Here is a 25,341-nt window from a genome sequence, read left to right as displayed (position 1 = left end):
AATAATAACGATAGCCTTAAATTATATGTAAATTGTTTACCAAATTATCATTATACGTACATAGTGCGAATGAATGCATTTAAATAAAGTACAAATGTTTTTTCATGATACCTCCCCCCCTCCCTCTAAGTTTCGATACATAACGCGTAAGTAGATAAAATAAACGTATTAAATAAAACGCATGTGTATTTTTTATCGTTAGTCAAATACTATTACGTCGTGCTCTGCACATATTCATGTGTATTTGCCGAAGAAATACCTACATAAATAATGTAACATAAAAAAATTTCATCACCCTATCACGAAGGAAATGTAATTATTTTTTCTTCTTAGATTTCTTATCAACAGCGACTGGTGCTGTTCCAGTGAGATCCGATAAACGCTGTTTCAATTTCAATAATATTTCCACTTGTGGCTTCCATACACTTCCATCTTCCTTGGCCTTCAATTCTCGTACGAGATTGCCCTGAAATCACGATGTAATGTAGCAAATTGTACGCTAAGTTGTTAAGAAAAAAAGCTATCATTTTATGATGTCGAATACCTGCTTCGCGATAGCTGATTCTAATGCCGCCACATCTGTTAGAGCATCCCCATTTTGTTCCGGCACATGTATCGGTTCGGCTTTCTTATTTTTCGCGGGTGATTTTTTCGCAGGCGCATTCGCATTACTTTTGAGATCGGTTAGCTTCTTTTTTAAATCTAATAAAATTTCTACCTGCGGTTGCCAAATGCTCTTATCGTTTTTAGCTTTCAGTTCTCTTACTAAGTTGCCCTAGAAAATACACAAAACGTGCAAAGAGACGATTCTCGTATTATAAGGAAAGAAAAAAAAGATGTACTAACTTGCTTTGTGATAGCAGCTTCTAATGATGCGATACTTTCGTTGGAACTTTTGTTCGTTCCATCGCCATTACTCTCTTGCTGTCCAGCATATTTCTTGCGTAACATTTCTACCTTTTGATCTTCGATCTTAGTGAACAGCGGACTGGGCTTGCCGATTTTGTGCCAAGTAGGTAAAGTGTTTGTTATCGTTTCGGGGATATAGCCATAACTTTTGTTACTCAAACCTAGTTGAGATCTCAATTGTTTGGCTGTACTGGGCATAAAGGGAGCCAGAAGAGCGGAAAGAAGACAGGCTAAATTACAGCAAATTGCAACAACAGTTCCAGCTTTTTTCCTGTTGATTTTGAATAAAAATATAACTTGAGAGAGGAGAGAGAGAGAGAGAGAGAGAGAGAGAGAGAGAGAGAGAGAGAGAGAGAATTGCCAATTGATGAGAAAGCAGTTAAAATAAATAAAACTGATTATTACTTGTCATCGTCATTTCCCTTGATTTTCACCCATGGTTGCTGGAATTGCATATACTGATTGCCGTGCTTCGAAATCGCCAATATGCGTTTTAAGCCATCTTTCAATTTGCCTTGCTCCATGGCATTTATATAAGCCGATAATTCACGTTGTGCCAATGCTAATACAGTCCAATCGGCCTCTTCCGGCTCTATTGGTGGTATATTAGAGTCGAAGAATTTTTCACAGAATACTAGAGCTCTGTCCATAATAAGTTTTTAAGATTGTTAATAATAGGACATTAATTATTGATGACTTACAAAGAAATATAGCAATTACAAACCTGTTAACAAAATTGCCAAGATTATTTAGTAATTCGCTATTGTTTTTCGTGGCTAAATCCACCCAATTAAAAGTGGAATCTTGAGTTTCGGGTCTAATGTAAGCTAAATAAAATCGCCATACATCAGCTGGAATTCCAGTATCTCTGGCATCGGTTCCGAATACTCCGATACCTCTAGACTTGGAGAATTTCTTATCCTCATAATTTAAATATTCTGAAATAAAATATTACATCGGTAGGAAAATTGATGAAAAAAATGTGTGTAAAGAAATTAAATAAGAGCCACAAGATTCAAAAAGAAAAAAAAGATTAAAATAAAGATACAAAGACATAAAATTACAAAGTAAAAAAAATGCGTTCGAAAGATGTGCATTCTTTGGAAATATCATACCAGTTGCCATTATACATTTCATCAACGTATAATTTTGATTAGCCGCTAATAAACAAGCGGGAAACATTATCGCGTGGAACGGAATGTTATCCTTTGCCATAAATTGGTACAAATCGATTTTTGTATCCTGAGGAGGTTGCCACCATTGTTTATATTCTTTGGTATACCTCTTTGTAATACTGATATATCCGAAAGGAGCGTCAAACCATACGTAAAACACCTTATTTTCGAAACCCTCTACCGGGACTGATATTCCCCACTTTAAATCTCTAGTTATGCAACGAGGCTGAAGACCATCGCGTAACCATGCTTTTGTAACTACTCTCGCGACGTTGGACCATCCTTTATCACGTGTAGTGGAATATTCCTTCAGTTTCTCTTCTAACTGCAACATAAAGAGTTGTATTTTCATATATAATTCCATATTTCGCTGGAAACATATCGACGGAGTATCACGATATTAAGTTCACCTTGGGTAAATCCAGGAAGAACTGTACTGAGTTTTTCACGACAGGTCTAGTGTTACAGATCTTACATCGAGGGTTTATTAACTCGACTGCGTTGACGAGATGACCGCAACCATCACATTGGTCGCCGCGCGCGTCTTCGTACTTACATCCAGGACACATGCCTTCCACAAATCTATCGGCGAGAAACCGATCACAGGATTCACAATGGAGTTGTTCCACAGTCTCGGTCAACACATAGCCTTGCGATTTAATTTTTAGGAAAAATGCTTGAACGATTCTGAAAAGAATTATCATGAAAATGAATGTAATTAATGTAAATAAGATAAAGAAATAAAAGAACACAAATTCCGGAATGAAAATAGGATTGCAATCTTACTCTGTCTGCTCGAGTGTAGAAGTGCGGCCAAAATAGTCGAATCCAATGCCGAACCAGCGGTAAATATCGTTGTGTATATTAAAGAATTTATCACAAATAGCTTGAGGAGTCGTTTTTTCTTGTAAAGCTTTTGCTTCAGTCGCAGTGCCGTACTCGTCGGTTCCACTTAAAATTAAATTTAAAAATTATATTCTAAAGTTTTATTTAAATTGGAACATTAATTTTCTTGTATATTGTAAAAAAAAAACGATAATTACCATATGTAAAGAGTATTGTAATTTCTTTGCCTGCAATACCTGTACAAGTTAAAAAATTTCGTTATCATATTATTAAGTTAAAAGTATTACTATTAGTATTTTTTAAGTGTACAAACCTTGCAAAGATATCGGCCGAAAGAACGCAACCGATAATATTTCCTAGATGTGGAACATTATTAACATAAGGAAGAGCTGATGTTATCAATATATTTCGTTCACTTTTTTTAGGCAGTCTAAAAGGAAAACATAAGCTTAATAAATTTCTATAAACTATATAAACTTGTTAGATTCATCCAACTTACATAGGATATGAACTTTCCTTGACTTCCGGATATTGTTCAGTGGTCCAACTCTTTGCCACATTACGAAGTTCTTCTTGATTAACGACATCTATCTCTTTTTCCTTATTAGTTGGGCTAATCTAAATAATGTAAATTAAAAATATTTAATTTAAAATACTTACATCACTAGGTACTGATTCATGAACTTGAGGATTTGAGGCTGTATTAACAGGGAACCAAGAAGCAGCTTCAATACTTGCAATAGCCTTTGAACCTCTTTCTAATTTGAACATTTCAATAGATTCCTGCATTCAGAATATATCAATTACATATGTCAAATCAATGTTTATAAAATAGATATTACAACGCGACTTTACCTTAATTGATTGTTGGATAATTGGCTGCTTTTGAATATTAGCTAACCAGCTATCGACACTTGGTAAGTCCTTGGCAATATTATTTGCGATATCTGTAATCAGTATGGTGCTCCAAAGACTTACCCAAATAGAAATATCTGCTGGTGATAAATTACTACATTTCTAAAAAAAAGTGGCATAAACAATGGATAAAAAGACATTTGAGTAATAAAATGCTTTCATTGTTTACCTCAATTAAGTACTGTTTGTCTTTCAGTTCACTATTGAGATCTTTTAGTAAAGACCATAAGTCGGATTTCTGTAGAGTTTTAGAAGTCTTTGCACTCGCGTGACTTAATATGGCTGGCTGCAAAGAATGACAGCTTTAACATTAAGAATCTTTGATTGCATTCAATAAACAAAGCAGCTGAGTGAATGCTCAGTTATTCTTCAATATGATTGGTTCTTGTTTTTAAAATTATAAAAAAATCATTCACTGAGCTGCTTTATCTGTTGAATGCAACCAGTCTTATATACAAATTCCTAGAATCAATAATAGCTTTCTGTCCAATTCAGGATACTTTCCAGCAAGAGATACAATTGACACACAGTGAATTATTACATCCTTATTGTTAATGTTAAATAAAGATGGAATGATTCACTGTGTTACACTGTGTCATTCTTTTGCTGGGAAGCATTCTCAATGGTATAACATTAAAAAAACAACAACAAATACTATTAGAGACACAAAATAAAGTTATAGTTGATATATAGATTTAATGCTGAATCAAAATAGTACTTGTAATTGAGAAATTTCCCATTCCAACCATTTGTCGTTGAAAACCTCCAATTCTTTAGGTACAGATAACAGGAAGCGCAGTGCTGATGAGACACTGAACAGAGATAATCCTGTGGGTGTAGTCAGCGTCGGCAAACGGCCCAGGGTAGCATCTAAATATAATATATAGTCATAATCTCACATGCATTAACTGAGTCTTGTAGAAGTCCAATTGATCAAGTCAAGAAGTAAAGAAAATTGATGAAGACATAAACACTCGGTATTCTAATGAATTAGGAAATTGACAAAAAGTGGAGCTAATCAGTTTGACTATTAAGACCTGATAATTTTCCGCAAGACAAGGTAGTGTATGCCTAATCTCACGAATACTTCATTAAGAATTTATATGAACTAAGGCATGGGAGGAAAACAGGAAGAGGTTAATGGACTCACCACTAGGCTTCAGAATCCTTATGGAGACGGTTTCCTGCGCCAATTTAGCTGCAATAACCAGCTTCAGCGCGTTCGGGTTATCCTCATTCGTGGAAACGATCATTGTCGCTAAATAAATTAATAAATACGTCAATAAATAGGGAAATATGTTAGCACACAACCACAGGAGACATGTGAGCGACGCGAGGATTGCGTCAGATTTCGTCTCTTTCTGTAATCCATGCTTTAGTTAAGCCTGTGGCACACGATGCTTGTTTTCCTGCTGGATTAGAATCTTGCCATCGTATTGGCTGCGGTACTGACAATGTCAGTATCGTAGCCAATACAAAAGCAAGAATTTATTCTAGCCAACAAGAAAACAAGCATCGTGTGCCACTGGCTTAGGTCTAATCTCTCATTGGACACGATATTTCCGTGGGTATAGGTAGACGCTTTAAGATTAAGTGGCCTAACGCCAGATATCAAACAATGCTGGAGCCAGAGGGAGGAGTAGATTTTTATCAATAAGAATAAAGATGAATTATAGGAATATTTTGTATCATCTTAACATCTTATCCTCATTATAAGTATATTTGCTTTATAGAATAATTAGGTAAGCTCAAAAAGTTCAAAATATATTATAGAATACTTTAACAATATAAGAAATATTAATATATTTTTAATGTTTTTACACAAAGTCATAAGAGGTAACTTGGATGTCATAAAATTTTTATCTCTTCTCAAATATAACCTTATCTTAAAACTATAATTACATTTAGTATCTTCTAACTCGTATTATCTTAATCTAATTTTACTTTTACAGTAAAATAACTCAAATTAGCAGTGACACACAAAAAAAAGATTGATTTGTAATGAATAGGATTTAAGGAGCCCATAATTTTTAATGATTGTGATCAGCCCCTCATGTGTAACTCAAATCCCGACCTTCATGTGTAACTTAGATTTACAGATGAAAAACTTATTTGATACTTTTTGTATCAATATGTATAAAATTATTTTTATTTATAATCATTTCGTTAGACAAGTTAACATTTTGACTGCCATCGTAGTAATAATTTATCCTCTGACGTTTGACTTTTCTGTGGTGTTCCAAAATTTTGCCATGATAGTCATGATGGCTGGCAGAATTTAAAATTCATGTAAAAAATAAAAGCCATCTCATATAAAATTTATAGCTTGATTATAATAAAAATATTCATACTAGTTCCATGATACAACTACAATACGATATTATTAAATATACAATAACCATTGTTCTCAAAAATTTTATCATAATGAAGTCTATTATGACATACACAGAACAAACTTTACTAGGAAGGCAATGTGTATTAGTCGTGTGATGAAATTATAAAAATACACAACAAGAAAGTTATCTCTTTGCACTTAAAAGAATAAATAAATTCTATTATTCTGTAACTATTGAGGATGCATCCAAATGCTTGTCTGATATTGATTGTATTATGTGTCCTTTCTAGACTTGAGAATCGTTACAATTTCTTCCAGTAAGTTATTCCTCTTCTCTCTCTGCTCCTTAGCCTTCTCCCTTTGTTCTTCTGCGCGTGAATTCGCCTCTTTCTGTATATCCCGCATCTCCATGCACATCTGCAAGATTCCACTTGGCACGTGATTGGAATTTTTATTTTTACTATCCAAAGAAGTGATTAAATTCTTCAATAAACGCTGACAGCTCTGTAGATTCTCAATTATCTTCACGTTCTGAGCCTCCAATCTGGCATTATGCTGAAGAGTCTTCAAATGAAACGTCTCACTAGACGAATTATTTTTTTGAATAATAGGTGTAAGTCTTAAAAAAATATTTATGAATCAACTTTAAAATATTTAATTAGTAAATGATTAATTTTATAATTTTGATCAGTTATAACTTACGTTTCCTTCATATCCTTTGTATAATCTTCATCATTCATTTTCGTGTCATATATATCATTGGAAAATATCTCAACCAGATCACTGTAAGCATATTTAAAATATTTAACATAGGAGGTGTCGGATGGCTCTGTGCTTGGTCTACAGATTAGTAATCTGTGGATTCAGGTTCGATTCCACGTTTCATATATGCAGAAAATTTACTTAAAAAGAGCTTACTGCTCCATCTGTGATTAAAAGTTAGAAGGCTTAAGGTTGTTGTGAATTATACAAAGAGTTTAAAGGATTTGGAGTTTACAAGATATGTCTGAGATATCCAGGAATATCTATACGTACTTTTGTAGAATATGTTAGACGAAAAAAAAGAATGATTAAGATTCAAATAAGAAATTATAGATGGAGCTGAATAGTTCTTAAAGGCAACTTTATTTTAAAAAAATTTAACATGTGATTCGATGATTAAGTCAACTTGGAAAAATTCTCTAGAAAAACAAACTTACTCTTCGTAACTGCAGATATACTTTCCCCTCCCGCTCCTCCTATTGTGCGTTACCATGTTCTTATAAGCACGTTTGAGTGTTTTATATCTATTTTCTACTTGTAAGGGCGATACGCTGAAGCCATTCTCCATCAAATTATTGGCTATTTCTTGATATGCCCTCTTCATATTTTTTAACTTTCGATGCTTTACTAATTCCTTTTTCAGTTTGTATTCTTTCAAGAAGATCTTCGTTGAGGCATCACACCAAGGAAAAATTGCATTTCCATTTTTACTTGTTGTTGGAGTAGTAAACTTTTCCTCCTTGGACTCCTTGCTCTCTGATCCAATCAATGTACTCATGGTCTTATCACCCTCGAAATCATTATCATTTGTTTCAAATGGAACAACATCGATATATATATCTTTGCCATTGACATTGAAGCACATCTGTTCTGCTTTTTCGTCGATCTCTGATATATGCAGTTGAAAAACCACATTTTCCTCTATCAACATCAATGTTATTAATATTCATTGATACATCTGCATTGACTTATTGCTAATGGATATTATATGGTGAAGTATTGCAATGTGAACATTACAATAGAATATTCATATATATATATATATATAAAATTGTGGTCTATTTACCATTACCTTCGCAGGTGATCGTGACAAACCCATTGTTGTCAATGATCACCTTGCCCTCCTCGTCGCGATTAAACCAGCCTTGCATTTTCGCCGCCAGGATGATGCTTTGAAGGCGCTGACTGTATAATCCTGAGGCTCGTTCGGTTCACCGCGGTCGGCAGTCGTATGCTTTTCTTCACATCAATTCCAACCAAATCGGTAAAAGTCCTTCTTCGCCGTGTGATGCAGTATCTTATTTTCGCGCTTTATTCCGTTGCACCTTTTGCACCTCTGATATGCTCTGATATTTCGGCTGCAGAAAGTGTAAGAAGGTGCAGCGGTTGCAAATATACGCGGTTGATAGTCGTCGTAGAGTCCACACCACGTCCAACGTGAAGCACAGGAACTTACATGTAGCTCGCAACGAGGAAATGGTGGAAGAGAAGTGCGGTCAAGTGCGGTGAGGTGCGGAGCAAGAAGAACAAAGCTTCCAATTCTCTAGATGGTTCCGATCTCGAACTCGAGGCTTCTTTAGTGCTTCTATCTTGTTCCGCTAGACGCCAACGCCGAGGAGACGGTGGCGCCATCGAGTTACCGACCAGTCTAAGCACTAGTCTCGAATGTCTCGATTCCTAGATAACTAGTATAAAAATAGGTAAATGTGGGATCATGGATCATGATTCATAGTGGGATGCTAGAGCGACGACTGTACTAATTGATCGATGTTGAATTGTTCCTAATCTAAATAATAATCGTGAGGCCTCTACCCCCCTCCCCCCCCAAGAGGCCACCGCAGGATCTTTTGATCCAAACTCATGATGGAATTGTATTAATATTTTCATCTTCATCACACGAATCTAATATTTCCATGCATGTAAACCTATTATATTACAACTTTTGGCCATTTTACTTCCAGACAGAGTTGGGTATAAGTTACTTTATACAAGTAACTTTATTATATAAATTGAGTTTAATAATTAAGGTATTTTATTTTTTATATTACATTTTTTATCATTTGGTCCAATTTTACATTACTTTTGTACTCAATTTTTATAACAAATGCACATAAGGTAACTTAAAAAGTAACTTATAAGCAACTTATAAATTAAGTAACTTTTTCAACCCTCTGTTTCTAGAGAATTTACTCCACAGAGACAGAAGTTAATTAAAGGAGAAGAAATTGTTATCTGACAGTACTGCAGTTATCGTGCACTCGAACGTTGCACCCAGGATCTGTAAACTTCATTCGTAAAACCACCGACGAGATACTATTAAAGACCGTCAACCTTGGGCAAATTTTCGACGGTATAAAAAGGGCCCGGAGGTAATCGAAGAACGTTGACATTATCGACAATTGATATAAATTTGCTATTATTAACATAAATTTGACTAATACATTATTAAATTCATGATATTTTATTACATAAATGCTCTATAAATAAATATGCATATTTGTAAAGCTATAATATCCTATATATTGCCGAAAAATTACAATTTTTTTCTCTGCAGTTATTATCTCTGTTGATAATCGAACTTTGACGATAACACTGAAATCACAATTTTAAAGAAAAATCGAGTATTATTGAGTTTTAAATGCACGTACACCGATAAACACGTCTACTAAACTAATAAATCATAAAATTAGTACAATATTATCAGTTTTTTTACTCTTAATCGCTTCAATATTAACAAGGACGTGAACTCCCATAAGGATGTCGGTCTTTAATAATATCTCGTCGGTGGCCAATGCAATTGCCTACACTATATTGACTTTTTGCTACAAAGTTTCATTTTGCGGTCCTCTTATAGTAGGCGGCGCTACTAACGTTTTATGAATGGAGTTTACAGACCCTGGTTGCACCCGAGAGTCGATTTACAACATTGCAACAAGAAGTTTCGTAATTACTGGATTGGAGTGATACTCGCATGCATTTGACGTCGAGCTCTTATTGCGGCATGACATTTATACATACTACAGTTGCATATGCGCCAGTCATGTTAGTATTTTAACAAGAATTGAGTTTGGATTTAGGCAATATGCTTTTGTTTTTCCATCTGATTATCTTGATAATGCTAGGCAGTTGACGTACTATATTTTGTTTTAATAATTAACACGTGCACATGAGATGTTTCCATCATGTACGAATGTAATGTGGAATAATATTAATTTTTTGTGTTGGGTTAGAATTTTTAGGTTAGGTTGGAATTGCGTTTCTCGCTACTTAACGTATATACAAACTTGTATTTTACATATATTTTCTTATTGTTTTTTTAAGTTGAATTTCTTATACTGTTCATCTTTTTTTTTTATAATATGGAGAGGAAAAGAGGAGAGACGAAAAGAAATTCAGCTAAAACAACAAATCTATTATTTACGTTATCACAGGTATTTTTTTATATTTTTCGTGTTCTTTTGCTTTCTCGTTTTCAGTGTAAGCGTTGTAAAATAGTGAGGAAAGAAGTGGATAAAGTGGCCGACGAAGCTGTTCCTTATGTGACAAATGTTTTTGTTGTATGTATATTTTGTTCTGCAGATTGACAGCTCTCTTTCTTATCTTCCTTGATAGGAATGAAAATTTCTTTAAATAATAGAAAATAGAATTAAATGAGAATCTAATTGAACAAATATCTGGGAGTGTCAAACTTGAATTCAATTTGTTCTTTGGAAACATGAACAACGATCCAGGCATCATCTGTTTCCGTCATTGCAAGACCAAGAATGTGTTTTGCATGCAAATTCCGGCGACGTGTCCGGTATGCTCGTTACAAATGCAGAACTTCATTATAGACCCGTTTCGTGTTCCGTATCCGTTTGCAAATGCCACTCCAACCAGTGTTGTTATTCGGCCCTCACAAGGTAGCTTTCTTGATGATTATGATGTGACACCCGACGACTTACACATTGGAATAGTTAACTCTAGTGGCGGCATTGTTGAGTTTGACAAAGAGGGACTAATAATAAATGATATCACCAAGTGGACTGATTGTATTGTTTTGGAGCTTGTGCCAGCAGCCTGGACTGCACAATGGGATGAAACATTGTTACTTATGTCAAAGGATCTCAAGTGGAAATCCATTAACTATAACGCCATTAATATGAACTGTTTCAACTTCGTTCTGGAATTTATTAATAATCTAGGGTATAGAGATCTAAGATTTGAGAGCAAGGAAGAGCTGTGCGAACGATTGATATTGTCGAAAATGTACAAAGTAATGCGATATCTTTCATTATACAGCACCTTGAAGGATCAAGAATATCTCCTATCGGATTTGTTCCACTTTTGATACATTTTCTTCTCTTTTATTTATATTGTAATTTCTGCAATAAAAACATTCATGTTTAGATGTTTTTTTTTCGTAAAAAATTTCCCAGAAATACTCGATACTCCCAGGATACTCGATTTGTATCTATCTTCTTGTTAATTACAGCATAAATTCCTTTTTTGCTGAAAGAAAATCATGATATTATAACACGAGATAAGTTAAAATAAGATTTTTGTATTAGAAAAGTTAGGCCTGTCTAATTTTAGTTCTGAAGTCAAAACACAAAGCCATTGATACAAAACAATTCAATATGGATAAGATTTCGGGGATTGTAAAGTGTTGATAAGCGTCTGATTTGAATTTTTTTGCGTTGATAGCTTTGCATTTTCGCTTCGGAGTTAAAATTGGACAGATCTGAGTTAGGTGATTAGATATGTTAATATGTGCACCTAGATATTAGCATGTAGATTAGATAAGCAGTAATTGATAAATAATTTATAAAACTATAATAAGCCATAATATGTCGATATTTGATTTCATTATTTTTTAATATTTTCTCTCTGATATTTAAGAACGGTCAAATATCTTTGCAGAAAGTAAAATACAAACGAAAGGTGTGACAACGAGACAAAATGATATTTACAAGAATCAGATCGTCTTTGTTAAATCGGTGGTGCAATAGTCTTATCGAACAGAAACGCTTACTGAGACAACTAATAAATACGAATGAAACCAAATTTGATGTGATTGTCGTTGGTGGCGGTCATGCCGGAACGGAAGCGTCTACCGCTGCTGTTAGAATGGGCGCAAAGACGCTGTTGGTTACTCAGAAAAAAAGTTCTATAGGTGCGTATGCTTAAACATAGTAATGTTGAAATCTACTGAAAATCGTTGTATATGAAATGCATTTGATCGAAATAAGATTATATGATTTAATTGATTTGAATATGATTGTATTTGCAGGAGAGATGTCATGTAATCCTTCCTTTGGTGGAATTGGAAAAGGCCATTTGATGAGGGAAGTGGATGCTTTAGATGGAGTATGTTGTCGGATATGTGATATTTCAGGAATATTCTATAGAGTCTTGAACAAGAGTAAGGGGCCAGCAGTATGGGGTCTCAGAGCTCAAATTGATAGAAAATTGTACAAGAAACATCTTCAAGCAGAACTCTTCAATATGCCTAAATTGCATATTTATGAATCCTCTGTAGAAGATCTGATTTTGGAGAACAATTCTCTGTCCTGTCAAGGAGTAATTCTCAGTATGTTTTAAAATTCATAATAAAATAAATAAAAGAATTGAGATTTGAATAAAAATAATTAAAATAATTAATTCGGTAAATTTATTTTTTATGTAAGATGTCGCATACTAATCGTTTTATTTTATAGAAGACGGAACGAAGATATTTGGCAATGCGGTAGTTATAACCACAGGAACTTTTCTGAAAGGCCAAATAAACATTGGATTGGAAAAAAGGCCTGCAGGTAGATTGAACGATGAACCTAGTATTGGTTTAGCAAATACACTCGACAGACTTGGATTTCAAATAGGAAGGTTGAAAACTGGTAAGAATAACGTTTCATACAATACGTTTTTAATTAATTCGCATAATATGTATTATATTCATTCAATGAATATTTTTTCTTTGGTATTATACAATTAATATGCCTTAATTAATTTGCCTTTATGTCAAAAACTTTATCATAATATTAATTATATATATAACTACATATTAATTTAGAACTATATGTATATATTTTTATAGGCACGCCGCCAAGATTGGAGAAAGAAAGCATCGACTTCACCAAATGTATGGTATTTCCGCCGGACAATTCTCCTATACCATTCTCGTTCATGAGCGATAACGTTTGGCTACCGCCTGATCAGCAAATACCAACGTATCTGACGTATACCAATGAAGATGTCGCAAAGATCATAAAGGATAATATGCATTGTAATTTACACGTAACGGAGGAGATAACAGGTCCGCGATATTGCCCAAGCATAGAAAGTAAAATTCTGCGATTTAAGGCGCTTAAACATCAGGTTTGGCTGGAGCCAGAAGGTCTGGATTCACCGTTGATTTATCCGAGTGGATTATCGTGTACTCTACCGGAAGAGAAGCAGGTGGAACTCGTTAAATGTATTCCAGGATTGGAAAATGCTCGTCTAGGTAATTTCCTTAAATTGAAATTATAATAGAATTCTTTTATTTCTATTATGATTTTATATTACAAAATCTTTCTGATTCCCTTTGCATCTATATGTGAATAGTCAAACCTGATTTCATTTGCATTTATATGTGAATAGTCAAACCTGGTTATGGTGTCGAGTATGACTATGTAGACCCCAGAGAATTGACCATCCAACTGGAGACCAAAAAGGTTCCAGGGCTGTTTCTCGCTGGGCAAATAAACGGCACTACTGGTTATGAAGAAGCAGCCGCACAAGGTATCGTCGCGGGTGTTAACGCAGCTGCTAAGGTAATTATGGAAAGTATTTAAGATTAATACTTTCCAATGGATAAAAAACAAATTTCGTGTGGCCTTTCATTAAAATCACATGAATTAAAATTTCTCATGAACAATTTGGCTTGTTCATTTTAGTCTTTTTTTTATTTACACTGATTGTAAATCTTCATTTTATCCCGAAAAAGATAAGCTATACAATTTATTCCAAAAGAATGATTTATGATTTTTTAATTTGTAAAGAATTGCAACGCTTCATTATTTTGCGATACTGCCAATTAGAAAGCCAATTATATAGACATGTTTGTAAGTACGTTTGTATCTCTGTGTATATCCAGGTGTTTAAGAAACCGCCACTTTTGATAAGTCGAACCGAGGGTTATATTGGTGTTCTTATCGACGATCTGACGACGGGGGGTACCACAGAGCCGTACAGAATGTTCACTAGCAGATCAGAGTTTCGAGTGAGTCTACGTCCCGACAACGCTGATCAGAGATTGACAGAGAAGGGTTACGCGATAGGCTGCGTTTCCCGCAAAAGGATCGAGAAAACGAGAGAGGTTTTTCGTAAAATGCAAGAAGCTGTACAGATACTCAAGAGCGATGTGCGGTCGACCAACAAATGGCGACGTTTGTTAGAAATGAAAACTTCTAAGGACATTAAACACAAGTCAGCGTTCGATATGCTGTCCATAACAGATGAGGAAGTGACATTCTCAAAACTAATAAAACAGTTGCCGCAATTAGGACATCTCGATGGAGATCCCGGTCTGGCGAGAAGAATAGAGGTTTGCAAATTAATTGAACGCATATTGAAAGAGACAAGGCAATTCAAAAGCTTGTGTATAAACAAAATAAAAATTTTAGAAATTTCGATCAAACGCGTTTAAGTAAAATACATATTTTCTAATATTTTTGAAACATTGGCAATGATTAAACTTTCAGATAGAGACGAAATATGTTTTCGCTGTTGCGAAGCAGCAAGATCAAGTGAATGATATCAGGAGAAACGAGCAGATGATTATACCTAGCGATATCAACTACAATAGGTAAAGGTCAAAGCTTTATTCTGTTGTTCGATTATTTAATTATTGCATTATAAAATTGAGAAGAAAATTGATAATCTTTCAAGTAAATTACTAACTATTTATTTCATTTCTGTTACAGTCCTAATTTGAATTTATCTAATGAAGAACGAGAAAAACTTGCGAAACATCTTCCACGCACGGTAAATTTTTCCAATGCTAATAGTTCTTCAGTAAAAGCATTGACTTTTTGTTTGTATCATGAAAGCAAAATTCTTTTTTATTTTAAATATTTATTTGTTAACACTTTTTGTATTTTTTTGTATTATAATGAGAAATTTATTTTGCAGATTGCAGCGGCTAATAAAATCTCAGGTGTGACACCTTCGGCCATATTGAGGCTACTTTATTATATTAGGTACCATTCCAATGAGAATGTTGCGAGAGCTCAATAATGTAAAATATTATGATAACGAAAAATAAATAATTATAATATAATTTTTAGACCGTGTATGTGAGAGACACAACCGATAAATAAGAGTCCTATATAAATAAGAGTCGAAGCTAGATCTTAAAATGCTTTAAATAATTCAATCTTGAATCACTAAATATGATATATATGTACTTGACATATATACCACAATTGTAGTCTAACAAACTGTGCACCGAAATATTTCCGGACTAAACACAATTAAACCACTACAGTAAATTTCGCGAATTAAATTAAATTCTAATAATTTTGATGCTCAATCAGGCATCATATTTCAAAGATATTAATGTGCTAAAAAACTGTAATTAAACTTATTGCGAAAAATATTACCTCGGCCGGGAGTCAAACCCGGATCTCTTATAAATAATTATATTTTTCATGATGTGTCGTCAATGGTTTTCAACAGAGATAAGATTATCAGGAATTTATCACAAGTAATATTGATAGAACAACTATCAATATTAAGATATTTTAAACAATGTACTTGAAGCAGAGAGAGAAACTTTAAATAACTCAGTAACTCTAAGAAGAATAGTTTAAAAAGTGAGAAAGGTCTGTTATACATTTGTTTTATTATAATATGATTACTAGCATAAATAATAATTGGAATAAAATTTATGTGTATTTCTCAAGTATTTTCTTTGCATTGCATCTATCTAAGGCTAACTTCGATTAAATACCATTTAATTTAATCGTTAGAATTACAATAAAATTTCCGACTATATAATTCGTCGTCCTTAATCTTTTCACACGTAACAAAAAAATTATTAATTTTATCCACGTTAATAAAATAATACAAAATAAATTTTATTTGTTACAAATTTTTACGTATATCGTAAATTAATCGAAATTATCTTCAGAGCTGTAGCCATTTACGGAAATATGTAACATTATGAGTTTATGACTTCAGTAGTAAAAGAAGTGGCCAATTACAGTCGAGAAATGTCGAAAACGATGGAAACAACGACTGCCATTTTAAAACTTTCGATCGTGATTGGTTGATTTTATTACCAAGTCATAAAGGTAGAATAGTGGGAGGTTTCTTGCGTTGAAGAAGCACTGATTTCCGTTAACGTTCCATTCGTTGTTGCCAGCGGAGACGTTTTCAACATCGTATCAAGTTCACAAGAATACGGGTACCTTTAGAACCCGTATTCTTGTTCCAGATAAACTACTAGATTTTATAGAGAGATACATAATTATTAGGCTTATAATAAGTAAAACAAACAATGTAATTAAAATAAGATAAAGAAATTATAAATATAAGAATAATTATATGTAATTAATATATAATAGAAACATGGGGAAGGATATTAAAATAATTTGTATCATCTTTTTACATATTTTAAATAAAATATTTTTTTTATATTGAGTTAATTTTATTTTATTATAAATCATATTTATAAAATATATTTTTGTAAAGAATACTGGTAAGGTTTTTGGCAGTTTTCCTTATTCTTGCAACAAATGTTGGTATTCTTATGATTCTGCCAAATAAAATATTTTATTTAAAATATGTAAAAAGATGATTAAAATTATTTAATTTTAATATCCTCTCTCTTCTCTTCCTCCTACGTTTCTATTATATATTAATTACATATAATTATTCTTATATTTATAATTTCTTTATCTTATTTTAATTACATTGTTTTACTTATTAGCTTAATAATTATGTATCTCTCTATAAAATCTAGTAGTTTATCTGGAACAAGAATACGGGTTCTAAAGGTATCCGTATTCTTGTGAACTTGATACGTTATTGAAGTTGCGCGCGCGAGAAAACGCGTCCCCGCTGGCAACACTGGTTCCATTTCTTCTATGGACGGATAGGGTGAATCATCGCATCGGTTCGATTCTCTCGCGTGAAAAATCGTGGGGCAGATACAAGATGGTAAGAAACTTTTATTTTTTAAATGTTTTTCTATACATCGCTCAATCTTTTCTTTCGCCAATTTCATTTTTTCGTTCTCAATCATTCAGTCTTTACAAAAACTAGAAATTTGCTGGCCACAAACGGCTGCGTCCTTAACCATCCGACCACGTGGCACGTGCTTTGGAGTATTTTATTAATTTAATATACCGGAACCATGAATTTTTCTCTGTGTAGTATTTCGCATCCTTTTGCTTATTTTTATTTAATGATGAAGTTGATTGGTCCGTATTGCTGATATATAGGTGGATCCATATATTCGTTCGGTTTTTGAAGGTTAAAATGAAACAAGTTTTTTTCATACAAAGGATGAATTTTAATCAATGATATATTCTCCGTTTTTGTTGATGACCTCTTGCCATCTTTCCAACAATTTCATTATTGCTCTATAGCTCCGCTCTCATAGAAGGTCTGGGGCTTAGAGGCAAAAAACCGGTCGAGGTAAGTTTTCACAGCTGTCTGATCAGCGAACGATTTTCCGTTGAGGGAGTTTTGCAGGGACCGGAACAAGTGGTAGTCGGATGGCGCAAGGTCTGGTGAATACGGTGGATGGGGCAAAACATCCCAGCCAAGTTGCACTAATTTTTGCTGAGTGATTATTGCGGTGTGGAGTCTGGCGTTGTCATGGTGGAATATGACACCTTTGCGATTGACCAGTTCTGGACGTTTCTGTCGCAATGCTTGATTCAATTTCGTTAGCTGCGTGCAGTAGACCTTCGAATCGATCATTTTTTCCTGAGGAAGCAGCTCGTAAAACAGCACACCACGATGATCCCACCATATGGATAGCAAAATCTTCTTCGGATGCAGGCCGGCCTTCGGAGTGGCATTCGACGGCATGCAGATGGATATGCAGTTGGCCAGGTTCTCCTCGGTCAGCTTGTGCGGCACCCAAACATCGAGGCGGGACACGTAGCCAAGCTGTTGCAAATGCCTTTGTACGATTCCATAACCTATTTTAAGTGTCTCCGCAATCTCTCGCACCTTTAGCGTCCGATCTTGCTCAACCAGTGCCTTGATATCATTTGATTCAACCTCGGTGGGCCGACTGCTGCGGGGTCCATCTTCAAGACTCGTATCTCCGAAACGAAATTTGGCAAACCATTTCTGAGCGGCACGTTCTGTTAAGGCATTGTTCCCGTAGTCGCCGCATATCTTTCGGTGGGCCTCCGCAGCTCGCTTGCCTCTCTTGAAGTAATAAAGCAAAATGTGCCGAAAATGCACCTTATTCTCCGACATGTTCACAGGCCTGTAGCACAAACAAAACTAATGCCAATGAAACCAAATTTGACAGATGAAAAGAGTGGATTGTCACCTTTCCAAAACATATTTGGATTGCCCGATTAGACAATCAGAACCGGAGATATTAGGAAAAAATTTGCACTACTAACAAAAACCGAACGAATATATGGATCCACCAATATCAATGATTAATTTAACCAATCTCTGACTAATTTTTAATAATATATTTTATATAGCGTATTGGATGACTGTGAGATCAGTAAAATGTATTTTATTTTTTTAGATTATTAAAAAATTTGCACAAGAGAAAACATATTTAAAGGAAATTGATATAACCTGACTCGTGGAAAGAAATAAACCATTTTTGTAAAATGGCCAATATAAATCTCCCGAATTCCAAAAGATAACGTCTGTAAAGATCTGAGAGTTTCAAGGTAAGTGTTTAATATTAACAATCAAGAAACACGGTAGTGTCTCGGCTTTAATATATCCGAACCATGAATTTTTTCTGTAGTATTTAGCATCCTTTTTATTATTTAAATGATGTAATTGATTGGTCCGTGTTACTGATTTATCAATGATTTTATAACCAATCTCTGACTAACCTTTCACAATATAATTTATATGGTGTATTGGACGACTGTAAGATCAGTAAAATGTATTTTATTTTTTAGATTATTAAAAAATCTGCACAAGTAGGAGCATTTTTTAAGGAAATTGGTATAACCTGACTCGTGGAATAACCCATTTTTTAAAAATAGCCGATATAAATCAGTCTCGAATTCCAAAAGAAAACATTCACAAAGATCTGAGAGAGTTTCGAGGTAAGTGTTTAACAATCCTGTATAAGCTTGTACAATATTTATGTAGTTTTTTTTATGCTTAGAATTTCTTGATTATGATGATATTGAGGTCCGTGTTATTGAGTAACAGTGATTATTATCCTTTAATTGATTTCTTGTTATAAATTTTTATCTTGTATGAATTTTATCTCGTCCATGACACACAGTTTACTGAAAAAGAAATAATACAATTATAGGAAAGGAAAACAGCATGCAGAATGAAGAGATTGAATTCATTGATTGATTCATTCAATCTTGTTTGAAAAGAACTATCAGCACTGAAAGAACTTTTTCTTGTGAAATAATATGTAAGTAATATTGTGTTTTCCGTTATTGTTAACATTTTAATACTAAATTTAGAAATAAATTTTTTAATTTAAGTACTCAATTCTCTGTATTTAATATTAAATACTTTTTATCATTAAATATTAATTTATTTAAAAAGTTTAAGTTTGAAACATATATTTTTAATGAAACTAAATTGATATTGTTTTAATCTTTTGAAATTTAATATTCCTTAAATCATGATGATATTAATGGTCCGTGTTTCTGAGTGACAGTGATTATTTATGACCTTTCACTGAGTTGCAAATTTTTATTCTGTAGCAATTCTTTATCGTATAATTTTTAACAGAGAATTGTATTACAGGATAGTAAGCTGCTTCAAAAATAACGTTGCCAAATCTATCCCAGTTTATCGTGCATAAATATCTGCAATGCGTTATTTTTATGTATATTTCTTCTTTTGTATTTGTGTGTATTATGAATCGTATTTTTGTTACTAAATGCGGTTAGATCTATGTATGTATGTTCCTTTAACTTCTACGTGAGCATAAGGCCTCTAATGGGATTTCAATAATAATGGATTTTTTTTCCGGAATTAGCCTAATGTCCAACTCTCAGTCTGGAGGTTACATACATAATACATATATCCATTGACCTACAGTTTAACGCCGAATCCGAACGGCGAACGCGAAAAATCGCGTATATGGGGCGCAGGTGGAATCGAATCCAGATCGCGACGCGAGTCAACCACACCGAGTGGCAAGCCACCCAAATAGCACAGCAGCGCTTGTAAAGCGCTAAAAAAGCAATTATATGAGCTTTTTTAGTACTTTGTTAACACTTTGTAAGCGCTGTGTGCTTGGGCATTCGATGTCTCGATTGGATCTAGAATACAAATTATATGTATATTTATTATAAAATGTATATATTTATGTTCATTATACAAATTATATTTTATACTTTAATTATATATAAGCTACACAACAACTTCATGTACTTTTTTGAAGAAATATTAAAAATATAATATATTTTTAATGTAATATTTTTCACTTATTGAATTATATATATGTATATATATAAAACGATAATTAAAATGATGGTCTTTTGTTATTTTGATCCCAACATGAAATATGCAATATTACTTGAAAGTTACATACGCGAAATATCAATATGAATGTAAGATGGTTTTCTTCCACCATGAGGTTTGTGTTTCTGAAATCCTCCAAAATTTTTATATTTAAAATGTGAAGATGCATATTCGAGCGTTGAAAAGAAAAGTGAGTGCAAAAAGTAAAATCAATGCGAACAGATTTATGGTAAGGATTGTATATGTAATACAAGTTTCTTTTATACATTTATACATTTTTTTTCAATTTGTATATATTTCACATATAATTATGCTTGAGATAATTTTTTTTTATTTGAAAATTATCTTTTCCTGGACAACATTTCTCTAATCTTCCGCGAAATACGCCCAATGTGAATGCCGGCTTTCAGGGGTGCGTTCCAAAACTCGACTCTATCAACTCCGAGTATCATTTATCCTTGTTCTTCACCGAATGTTGAACAAGGATAAAAGGTACTCGGAGTCTTGACAGAGTCGAGTTTTGGAACGCACCCCAGAATGGCGTATTCTAGTAAATAAAAAATAACGTATTCTAGTAAATTACTAGAATACGCAGGGGTTCGCTTACGCAGGTTACGCCGCATGTGACGGCACCCTAAGTGTAGCAAGTGTGGAGCATTCGGTCGATTTTGATTGTCGTAGCGTGCTTACATTAATACGTTCTGTTACATTCTACGGGTTGCTCGCCGTTGTGCATTGTTGTGTTTGTAAATTTCGTCAGCAAATAGTTGGGAAATATGGTACCCCTCGGTCCATCGCCGGGACATCAAACGTCCGTGAATAATTCTTCCAGCGCGGCTGCCAGCGGGACGAAAAATGCGATAGTGGTAAAGTATACAATACATGCGTATTTGAATTTACATATGGTAAAGGATATATATAGGTTAAACTCACGTCAATACGCCGGTTCGGTTAATCGAGATATGAATGTTAAACGAGGTAATATATACGAGTAAATGACTAGATTATTCTTTGATAAAGTCCTCGATGCAGAAATCGGGGACAATTTAAGATGGCTGGATTTACATTCAAGTTACAAACGAAATATATCGAACAAAATCTTGTTAAACTTGTTTTCGCTGATCTGTATATACGTGTTACAAAAACCCGTGATAAATAAAGTAAAACCCCTGTAAGTGTTCCGTTTATCTGTTGTAATTTTAATTCTATCATACAAAGTTGCTTTTACGGTGGTCTTCTTGGTTACTTTTCTTTCTACCTTTAAGCCGACAAGGCATTTCTGTGTATTTTTCAGATTCATTAAAACTTCGTTTTTTAAGCTATTTCTGTTTTTGGTTACATATGTCCATGGTGGAATATATATAACAAAAAATGATGTTTACAATCAAATATGAGGTCTGTTTTTGGTGTTTGAACGCTTTTGAAATTTAAAGTGAAATGAAATAGATATGTTTGATATTTGACGAAAACGAGAGAGTTCTAGTGCAGTCTAGTATAGGAATAAAAACAGACCTATTAACTGTTGGACTAATGTTACTTTACAATGTTGTTATAACGTTGTCGTTTTTGTACGAAAGTGAAATGCAGGAGTGACATATTTGCTTTTTCGTTTACAGAAATCAAATTATACGCTGAAGTATACCTTGGCGGGTCATACTAAGGCAGTGTCATCCGTTAAATTCAGTCCCAATGGAGAATGGTTGGCTAGCTCAGGTAACTATGGATTCTTAGAGATCAGTGCCTGTATTCTGAAACTCTTAACGACAATTTATTATCATTATATTGTCGTTATGCAGCTTTTTTACTGTATATATGTAATATACATGGACAACAACAATATAACGATACCAATATTATCATTAAAAGTTACTCAAATAGTCACATCAAGTTGCTTAAATTACCAGCAATATTGAAGAAAACACCAATTTTGCCTATTGGATTGGTTTTTATAGCCACTAACGGTTATAAGCAACTTGATGGCATCACTCAGGCAACAATTCCTTTTTACAAATAGATTGTGGCCACTTTTATAGTAATATGAATATGTTACAGCCTTTCTGCTCGTTTGCATAGGAAACTGTTGTCAGCATAATTTCCTTTAAGTTGTCTTAAACGAAATTACTATTGTCCTGGTGACAACAACATGATGACAGTTGAAGGGAAACTTGTGTCAAACAACTATTTCTTATGCTGAGGAACTTAGCTATCTGGATACAGAATATACACATTGGTTACAAGATTTGAGATACACTAATGATAGACTAATGATTTTTTGATATACGTTTCTAATTTTTCAGCTGCTGATAAGCTTATCAAAATTTGGGGTTCTTATGATGGAAAGTTCGAGAAGACTATAGCTGGTCATAAGCTGGGTATTTCTGATGTAGCATGGTCTAGTGATAGTAGATTGCTGGTATCAGCTTCTGATGATAAGACCTTAAAAATATGGGAATTAAGTTCTGTAAGTATTCCATTATACAGGATATTCTTTGTAATTAGAAAAAAGTGAACTTAATGATAATTAAGTTCACTTTGAAATCTCGACAGTTTTCCAGTTATACCAAAAATTTTCTAATTGTCGGCATTAAATATTTTCTTAGTGATATCATGTTTTGAATTGTTTCAAGTTATATTTTAATTTAATAGGTATAAATTAAAATTTTTTTTAAATATTGCATATTTTTTTATGTATTAATCTTGGAATCTCTTATTTTTCAGGGTAAATGTTTAAAAACATTAAAGGGTCACAGTAATTACGTTTTCTGTTGTAATTTTAACCCACAATCCAACCTCATAGTCTCTGGTTCTGTAAGTAACATAAATTAATTACATATATTTGTTCTCTATTAATTATATAAAAATAATCCTCTTAAATTTTAGCGTTTTAAAACTCAAAATATCAATTTAGAAATCAAAATATAAACTATGAGAATTAAGTTATAGTTTTTCTGTAATGATTTTAGAATTTATTTTTCCTATCATTTTTATCTTCTTACACAAAATCTAATAATGAATGTTTTTAATAAGCTGTGCAAAATATTTGGTCTATTGTTAAATTAAAATGTGAATGATGGGATTATGTATGTAATTACAAAAAGAATAAGATCACAAGGTTTAAAAGGTTTGTCATTTTTTAGTTTGACGAAAGTGTGCGTATTTGGGATGTGAGAAGTGGAAAATGCCTTAAAACCTTGCCGGCACATTCAGATCCTGTAAGCGCAGTGCATTTCAATAGGGATGGCTCTTTAATAGTCTCAAGTAGTTACGATGGATTGTGGTAAGTATTGCAACATCAAATTTTACAGTTGTGGCGATCTGTGAGAAGAACAGGTCCGCATGTCTTTTCTTTGGAAATTTATTTATTGTATAATATTAACATACGTGATTTACAGTCGAATTTGGGACACCGCGTCAGGACAGTGTCTAAAAACTCTAATAGACGACGACAATCCTCCAGTATCATTTGTCAAATTTTCGCCGAATGGCAAGTACATCTTGGCAGCAACACTGGACAACACATTGAAGCTGTGGGATTATAGTAAAGGAAAATGCCTGAAAACGTATAGCGGTCACAAAAATGAGAAATATTGCATCTTCGCGAACTTCTCTGTAACAGGTGGAAAGGTGCGTATAGGGACGATTGATCAATCTCAAATGCAACAATTAAGATTATGTAGAGGACTCTCTCCTCTCTCTCTCTCTCTCTCTCTCCCCCTCCCTCCTTCTCTCCCTCCCCTTCTCGCTCTCTCTTTCCCTCCCCCTCCCCTTCTCTCTCTTTAAGGATCATTTTAACAGTTTCTTTACTCACAGTGGATTGTATCCGGCTCTGAAGATCATATGGTATACATTTGGAATTTACAGACGAAAGAGATCGTACAAAAGCTACAAGGACACACAGGTAAGCATACATTAAGAAATGACATTAATTAATTAAATCAGAATGAACGTTACTCTGAATAAATTAAACCTTCAGATCTTCATATGGAAATATACATATACACTTGAAAAAAAAAAAAATTTTCTATCTAGCATGATTTAGATAAAAAAATTCAATATCTGTAAATGCCTTTTCTTTGAGATTATATTTATTAATAATTTTTTCGAATTTTTTAATAGTTTACTCGTTAACTGTGTGCACGTGTCGTTTTCAGATGTAGTACTTTGCACAACATGTCATCCGACGGACAACATTATAGCTTCGGCTGCTCTTGAGAATGATAAAACTATCAAACTATGGAAGAGCGATACATAAGAATAATTTGTAAAGTTATTCGCTGTTATTATTTGCTGTACAAATCTGTGTTTTTATGTTGAAGGAAAGAATGATGACATTATAAAGCATAACCTTAGACATTAGATATAAAGTAAAATGCTATTTTATATCAGAATATTTTATTATTGATATAATGTTATATAAGCTTTCTTAGCTTAAAGTAATTTCGGAAAGCTATCACTTGCATTTCCTCTTACGAATAGATTAGAAATAGTTGACTTTGACTGAGCAGTATTAATAATTCAAATCTCATCGTGATTGTACAAATTATATCTTTAAAATTAGGGATGCATCGGATATCCCCCTAGGAAATATCCGGTATTCGGTATTATCCGATACTTTTTTACTATCCGGTCGAATAGTCAGATATCATTAGTATCCGGTAATATATCCGACTAAAATTTTATATTGAAAGTTTGAGTTAGTGATGCCGAATTTTATTCTGC

General features: G+C 33.6%; 5 protein-coding genes and 1 long non-coding RNA gene across 10 annotated transcripts; 4 read left to right on the top strand and 2 right to left on the bottom strand.

The window, feature by feature from the left end:
- Positions 1 to 69: 69 nt before the first annotated feature.
- Positions 70 to 5,211, bottom strand: MetRS (methionyl-tRNA synthetase 1). Of its 3 annotated transcripts, XM_018451142.1 has the most exons (16): positions 4,996 to 5,211; positions 4,564 to 4,715; positions 4,015 to 4,131; positions 3,786 to 3,947; positions 3,591 to 3,713; positions 3,430 to 3,548; positions 3,244 to 3,360; positions 3,128 to 3,166; positions 2,871 to 3,035; positions 2,495 to 2,771; positions 2,025 to 2,409; positions 1,634 to 1,847; positions 1,315 to 1,551; positions 847 to 1,180; positions 545 to 775; positions 70 to 466 (listed from the first exon to the last, which is right to left on the bottom strand). In XM_018451142.1, the coding sequence occupies exons 1-16, from the start codon at positions 5,096 to 5,098 to the stop codon at positions 317 to 319; spliced, it is 2,925 nt and encodes a 974-aa protein (XP_018306644.1). In that variant the 5' UTR covers positions 5,099 to 5,211; the 3' UTR covers positions 70 to 316. The 3 variants fall into 3 exon arrangements, with proteins under 3 accessions (XP_018306644.1, XP_018306654.1, XP_018306662.1); XM_018451152.1 differs by lacking the exon at positions 4,996 to 5,211 and having other exon boundaries at positions 4,592 to 4,637; XM_018451160.1 differs by lacking the exons at positions 4,015 to 4,131; positions 4,996 to 5,211 and having other exon boundaries at positions 3,786 to 3,877; positions 4,564 to 4,661.
- Positions 5,212 to 6,248: 1,037 nt separating this feature from the next.
- On the bottom strand, positions 6,249 to 8,315 carry LOC108723142 (uncharacterized). 2 transcript variants are annotated; one of them, XM_018448664.1, is made up of 4 exons: positions 8,009 to 8,315; positions 7,380 to 7,863; positions 6,883 to 6,963; positions 6,249 to 6,799 (listed from the first exon to the last, which is right to left on the bottom strand). In XM_018448664.1, exons 1-4 carry the CDS (start codon positions 8,091 to 8,093, stop codon positions 6,454 to 6,456), a joined length of 996 nt encoding a protein of 331 aa, XP_018304166.1. In that variant the 5' UTR covers positions 8,094 to 8,315; the 3' UTR covers positions 6,249 to 6,453. The 2 variants fall into 2 exon arrangements, with proteins under 2 accessions (XP_018304166.1, XP_018304175.1); XM_018448673.1 differs by having other exon boundaries at positions 6,250 to 6,763.
- A 1,515-nt stretch (positions 8,316 to 9,830) lies between these two features.
- On the top strand, positions 9,831 to 15,215 carry LOC108722688 (protein MTO1 homolog, mitochondrial). 2 transcript variants are annotated; one of them, XM_018447926.1, is made up of 11 exons: positions 9,831 to 9,984; positions 10,419 to 10,499; positions 11,845 to 12,097; positions 12,215 to 12,514; positions 12,642 to 12,818; positions 13,019 to 13,426; positions 13,564 to 13,736; positions 14,060 to 14,509; positions 14,667 to 14,770; positions 14,889 to 14,949; positions 15,097 to 15,215. In XM_018447926.1, exons 3-11 carry the CDS (start codon positions 11,884 to 11,886, stop codon positions 15,199 to 15,201), a joined length of 1,992 nt encoding a protein of 663 aa, XP_018303428.1. In that variant the 5' UTR covers positions 9,831 to 9,984; positions 10,419 to 10,499; positions 11,845 to 11,883; the 3' UTR covers positions 15,202 to 15,215. The 2 variants fall into 2 exon arrangements, with proteins under 2 accessions (XP_018303428.1, XP_018303418.1); XM_018447916.1 differs by lacking the exon at positions 10,419 to 10,499.
- LOC108722498 (MKRN2 opposite strand protein) lies at positions 10,519 to 11,272 on the top strand. Its single transcript, XM_018447647.1, has one exon. It carries the CDS (start codon positions 10,658 to 10,660, stop codon positions 11,270 to 11,272), a length of 615 nt encoding a protein of 204 aa, XP_018303149.1. The 5' UTR covers positions 10,519 to 10,657.
- Positions 15,216 to 17,055: 1,840 nt separating the features above from the next.
- LOC108723194 (uncharacterized) lies at positions 17,056 to 20,313 on the top strand. The gene is made up of 5 exons (XR_001936637.1): positions 17,056 to 17,127; positions 18,692 to 18,842; positions 19,083 to 19,232; positions 19,448 to 19,558; positions 19,900 to 20,313. It is a non-coding gene; the product is annotated as an uncharacterized lncRNA (long non-coding RNA).
- Positions 20,314 to 21,270: 957 nt separating this feature from the next.
- wds (WD repeat-containing protein wds) lies at positions 21,271 to 24,959 on the top strand. Its single transcript, XM_018448651.1, has 8 exons — positions 21,271 to 21,488; positions 22,239 to 22,335; positions 22,920 to 23,083; positions 23,341 to 23,430; positions 23,760 to 23,899; positions 24,015 to 24,246; positions 24,433 to 24,520; positions 24,774 to 24,959. Exons 1-8 carry the CDS (start codon positions 21,399 to 21,401, stop codon positions 24,872 to 24,874), a joined length of 1,002 nt encoding a protein of 333 aa, XP_018304153.1. The 5' UTR covers positions 21,271 to 21,398; the 3' UTR covers positions 24,875 to 24,959.
- The last annotated feature ends 382 nt before the right edge of the window (positions 24,960 to 25,341 follow it).

Source organism: Mycetomoellerius zeteki, unplaced genomic scaffold (assembly GCF_001594055.1).
Source record: "Mycetomoellerius zeteki isolate Tzet28-1 unplaced genomic scaffold, Tzet1.0 scaffold106, whole genome shotgun sequence".
Classification (NCBI taxonomy): Eukaryota; Metazoa; Arthropoda; class Insecta; order Hymenoptera; family Formicidae; genus Mycetomoellerius; species Mycetomoellerius zeteki.
The sequence above is the reverse complement of the archived record's forward strand: the minus strand, read 5'-3'. Positions and strand labels throughout refer to the sequence as shown.

Bases quoted from the DNA above. Each gene is read 5' to 3' on its own strand.
- LOC108722688 (XM_018447916.1), top strand. From the start codon at position 11,884: ATGATATTTACAAGAATCAGATCGTCTTTGTTAAATCGGTGGTGCAAT. The intron at 12,098-12,214 runs GTGCGTATGCTT...TTGTATTTGCAG, and splicing joins TCAGAAAAAAAGTTCTATAG to GAGAGATGTCATGTAATCCT. The intron at 12,819-13,018 runs GTAAGAATAACG...ATATTTTTATAG, and splicing joins AATAGGAAGGTTGAAAACTG to GCACGCCGCCAAGATTGGAG.
- wds (XM_018448651.1), top strand. From the start codon at position 21,399: ATGGTACCCCTCGGTCCATCGCCGGGACATCAAACGTCCGTGAATAAT. The intron at 21,489-22,238 runs GTAAAGTATACA...TTTCGTTTACAG, and splicing joins GGACGAAAAATGCGATAGTG to AAATCAAATTATACGCTGAA. The intron at 23,431-23,759 runs GTAAGTAACATA...GTCATTTTTTAG, and splicing joins ACCTCATAGTCTCTGGTTCT to TTTGACGAAAGTGTGCGTAT.
- MetRS (XM_018451142.1), bottom strand. From the start codon at position 5,098: ATGATCGTTTCCACGAATGAGGATAACCCGAACGCGCTGAAGCTGGTT. The intron at 3,714-3,785 runs GTAAAGTCGCGT...TTCTGAATGCAG, and splicing joins TTATCCAACAATCAATTAAG to GAATCTATTGAAATGTTCAA. The intron at 1,848-2,024 runs GTATGATATTTC...ATTTTATTTCAG, and splicing joins GAAATGTATAATGGCAACTG to AATATTTAAATTATGAGGAT.
- LOC108722498 (XM_018447647.1), top strand. From the start codon at position 10,658: ATGAACAACGATCCAGGCATCATCTGTTTCCGTCATTGCAAGACCAAG.
- LOC108723142 (XM_018448664.1), bottom strand. From the start codon at position 8,093: ATGCAAGGCTGGTTTAATCGCGACGAGGAGGGCAAGGTGATCATTGAC. The intron at 7,864-8,008 runs GTAAATAGACCA...TGATGTTGATAG, and splicing joins GATCACCTGCGAAGGTAATG to AGGAAAATGTGGTTTTTCAA. The intron at 6,800-6,882 runs GTAAGTTATAAC...TATTTTTTTAAG, and splicing joins ACAAAGGATATGAAGGAAAC to ACTTACACCTATTATTCAAA.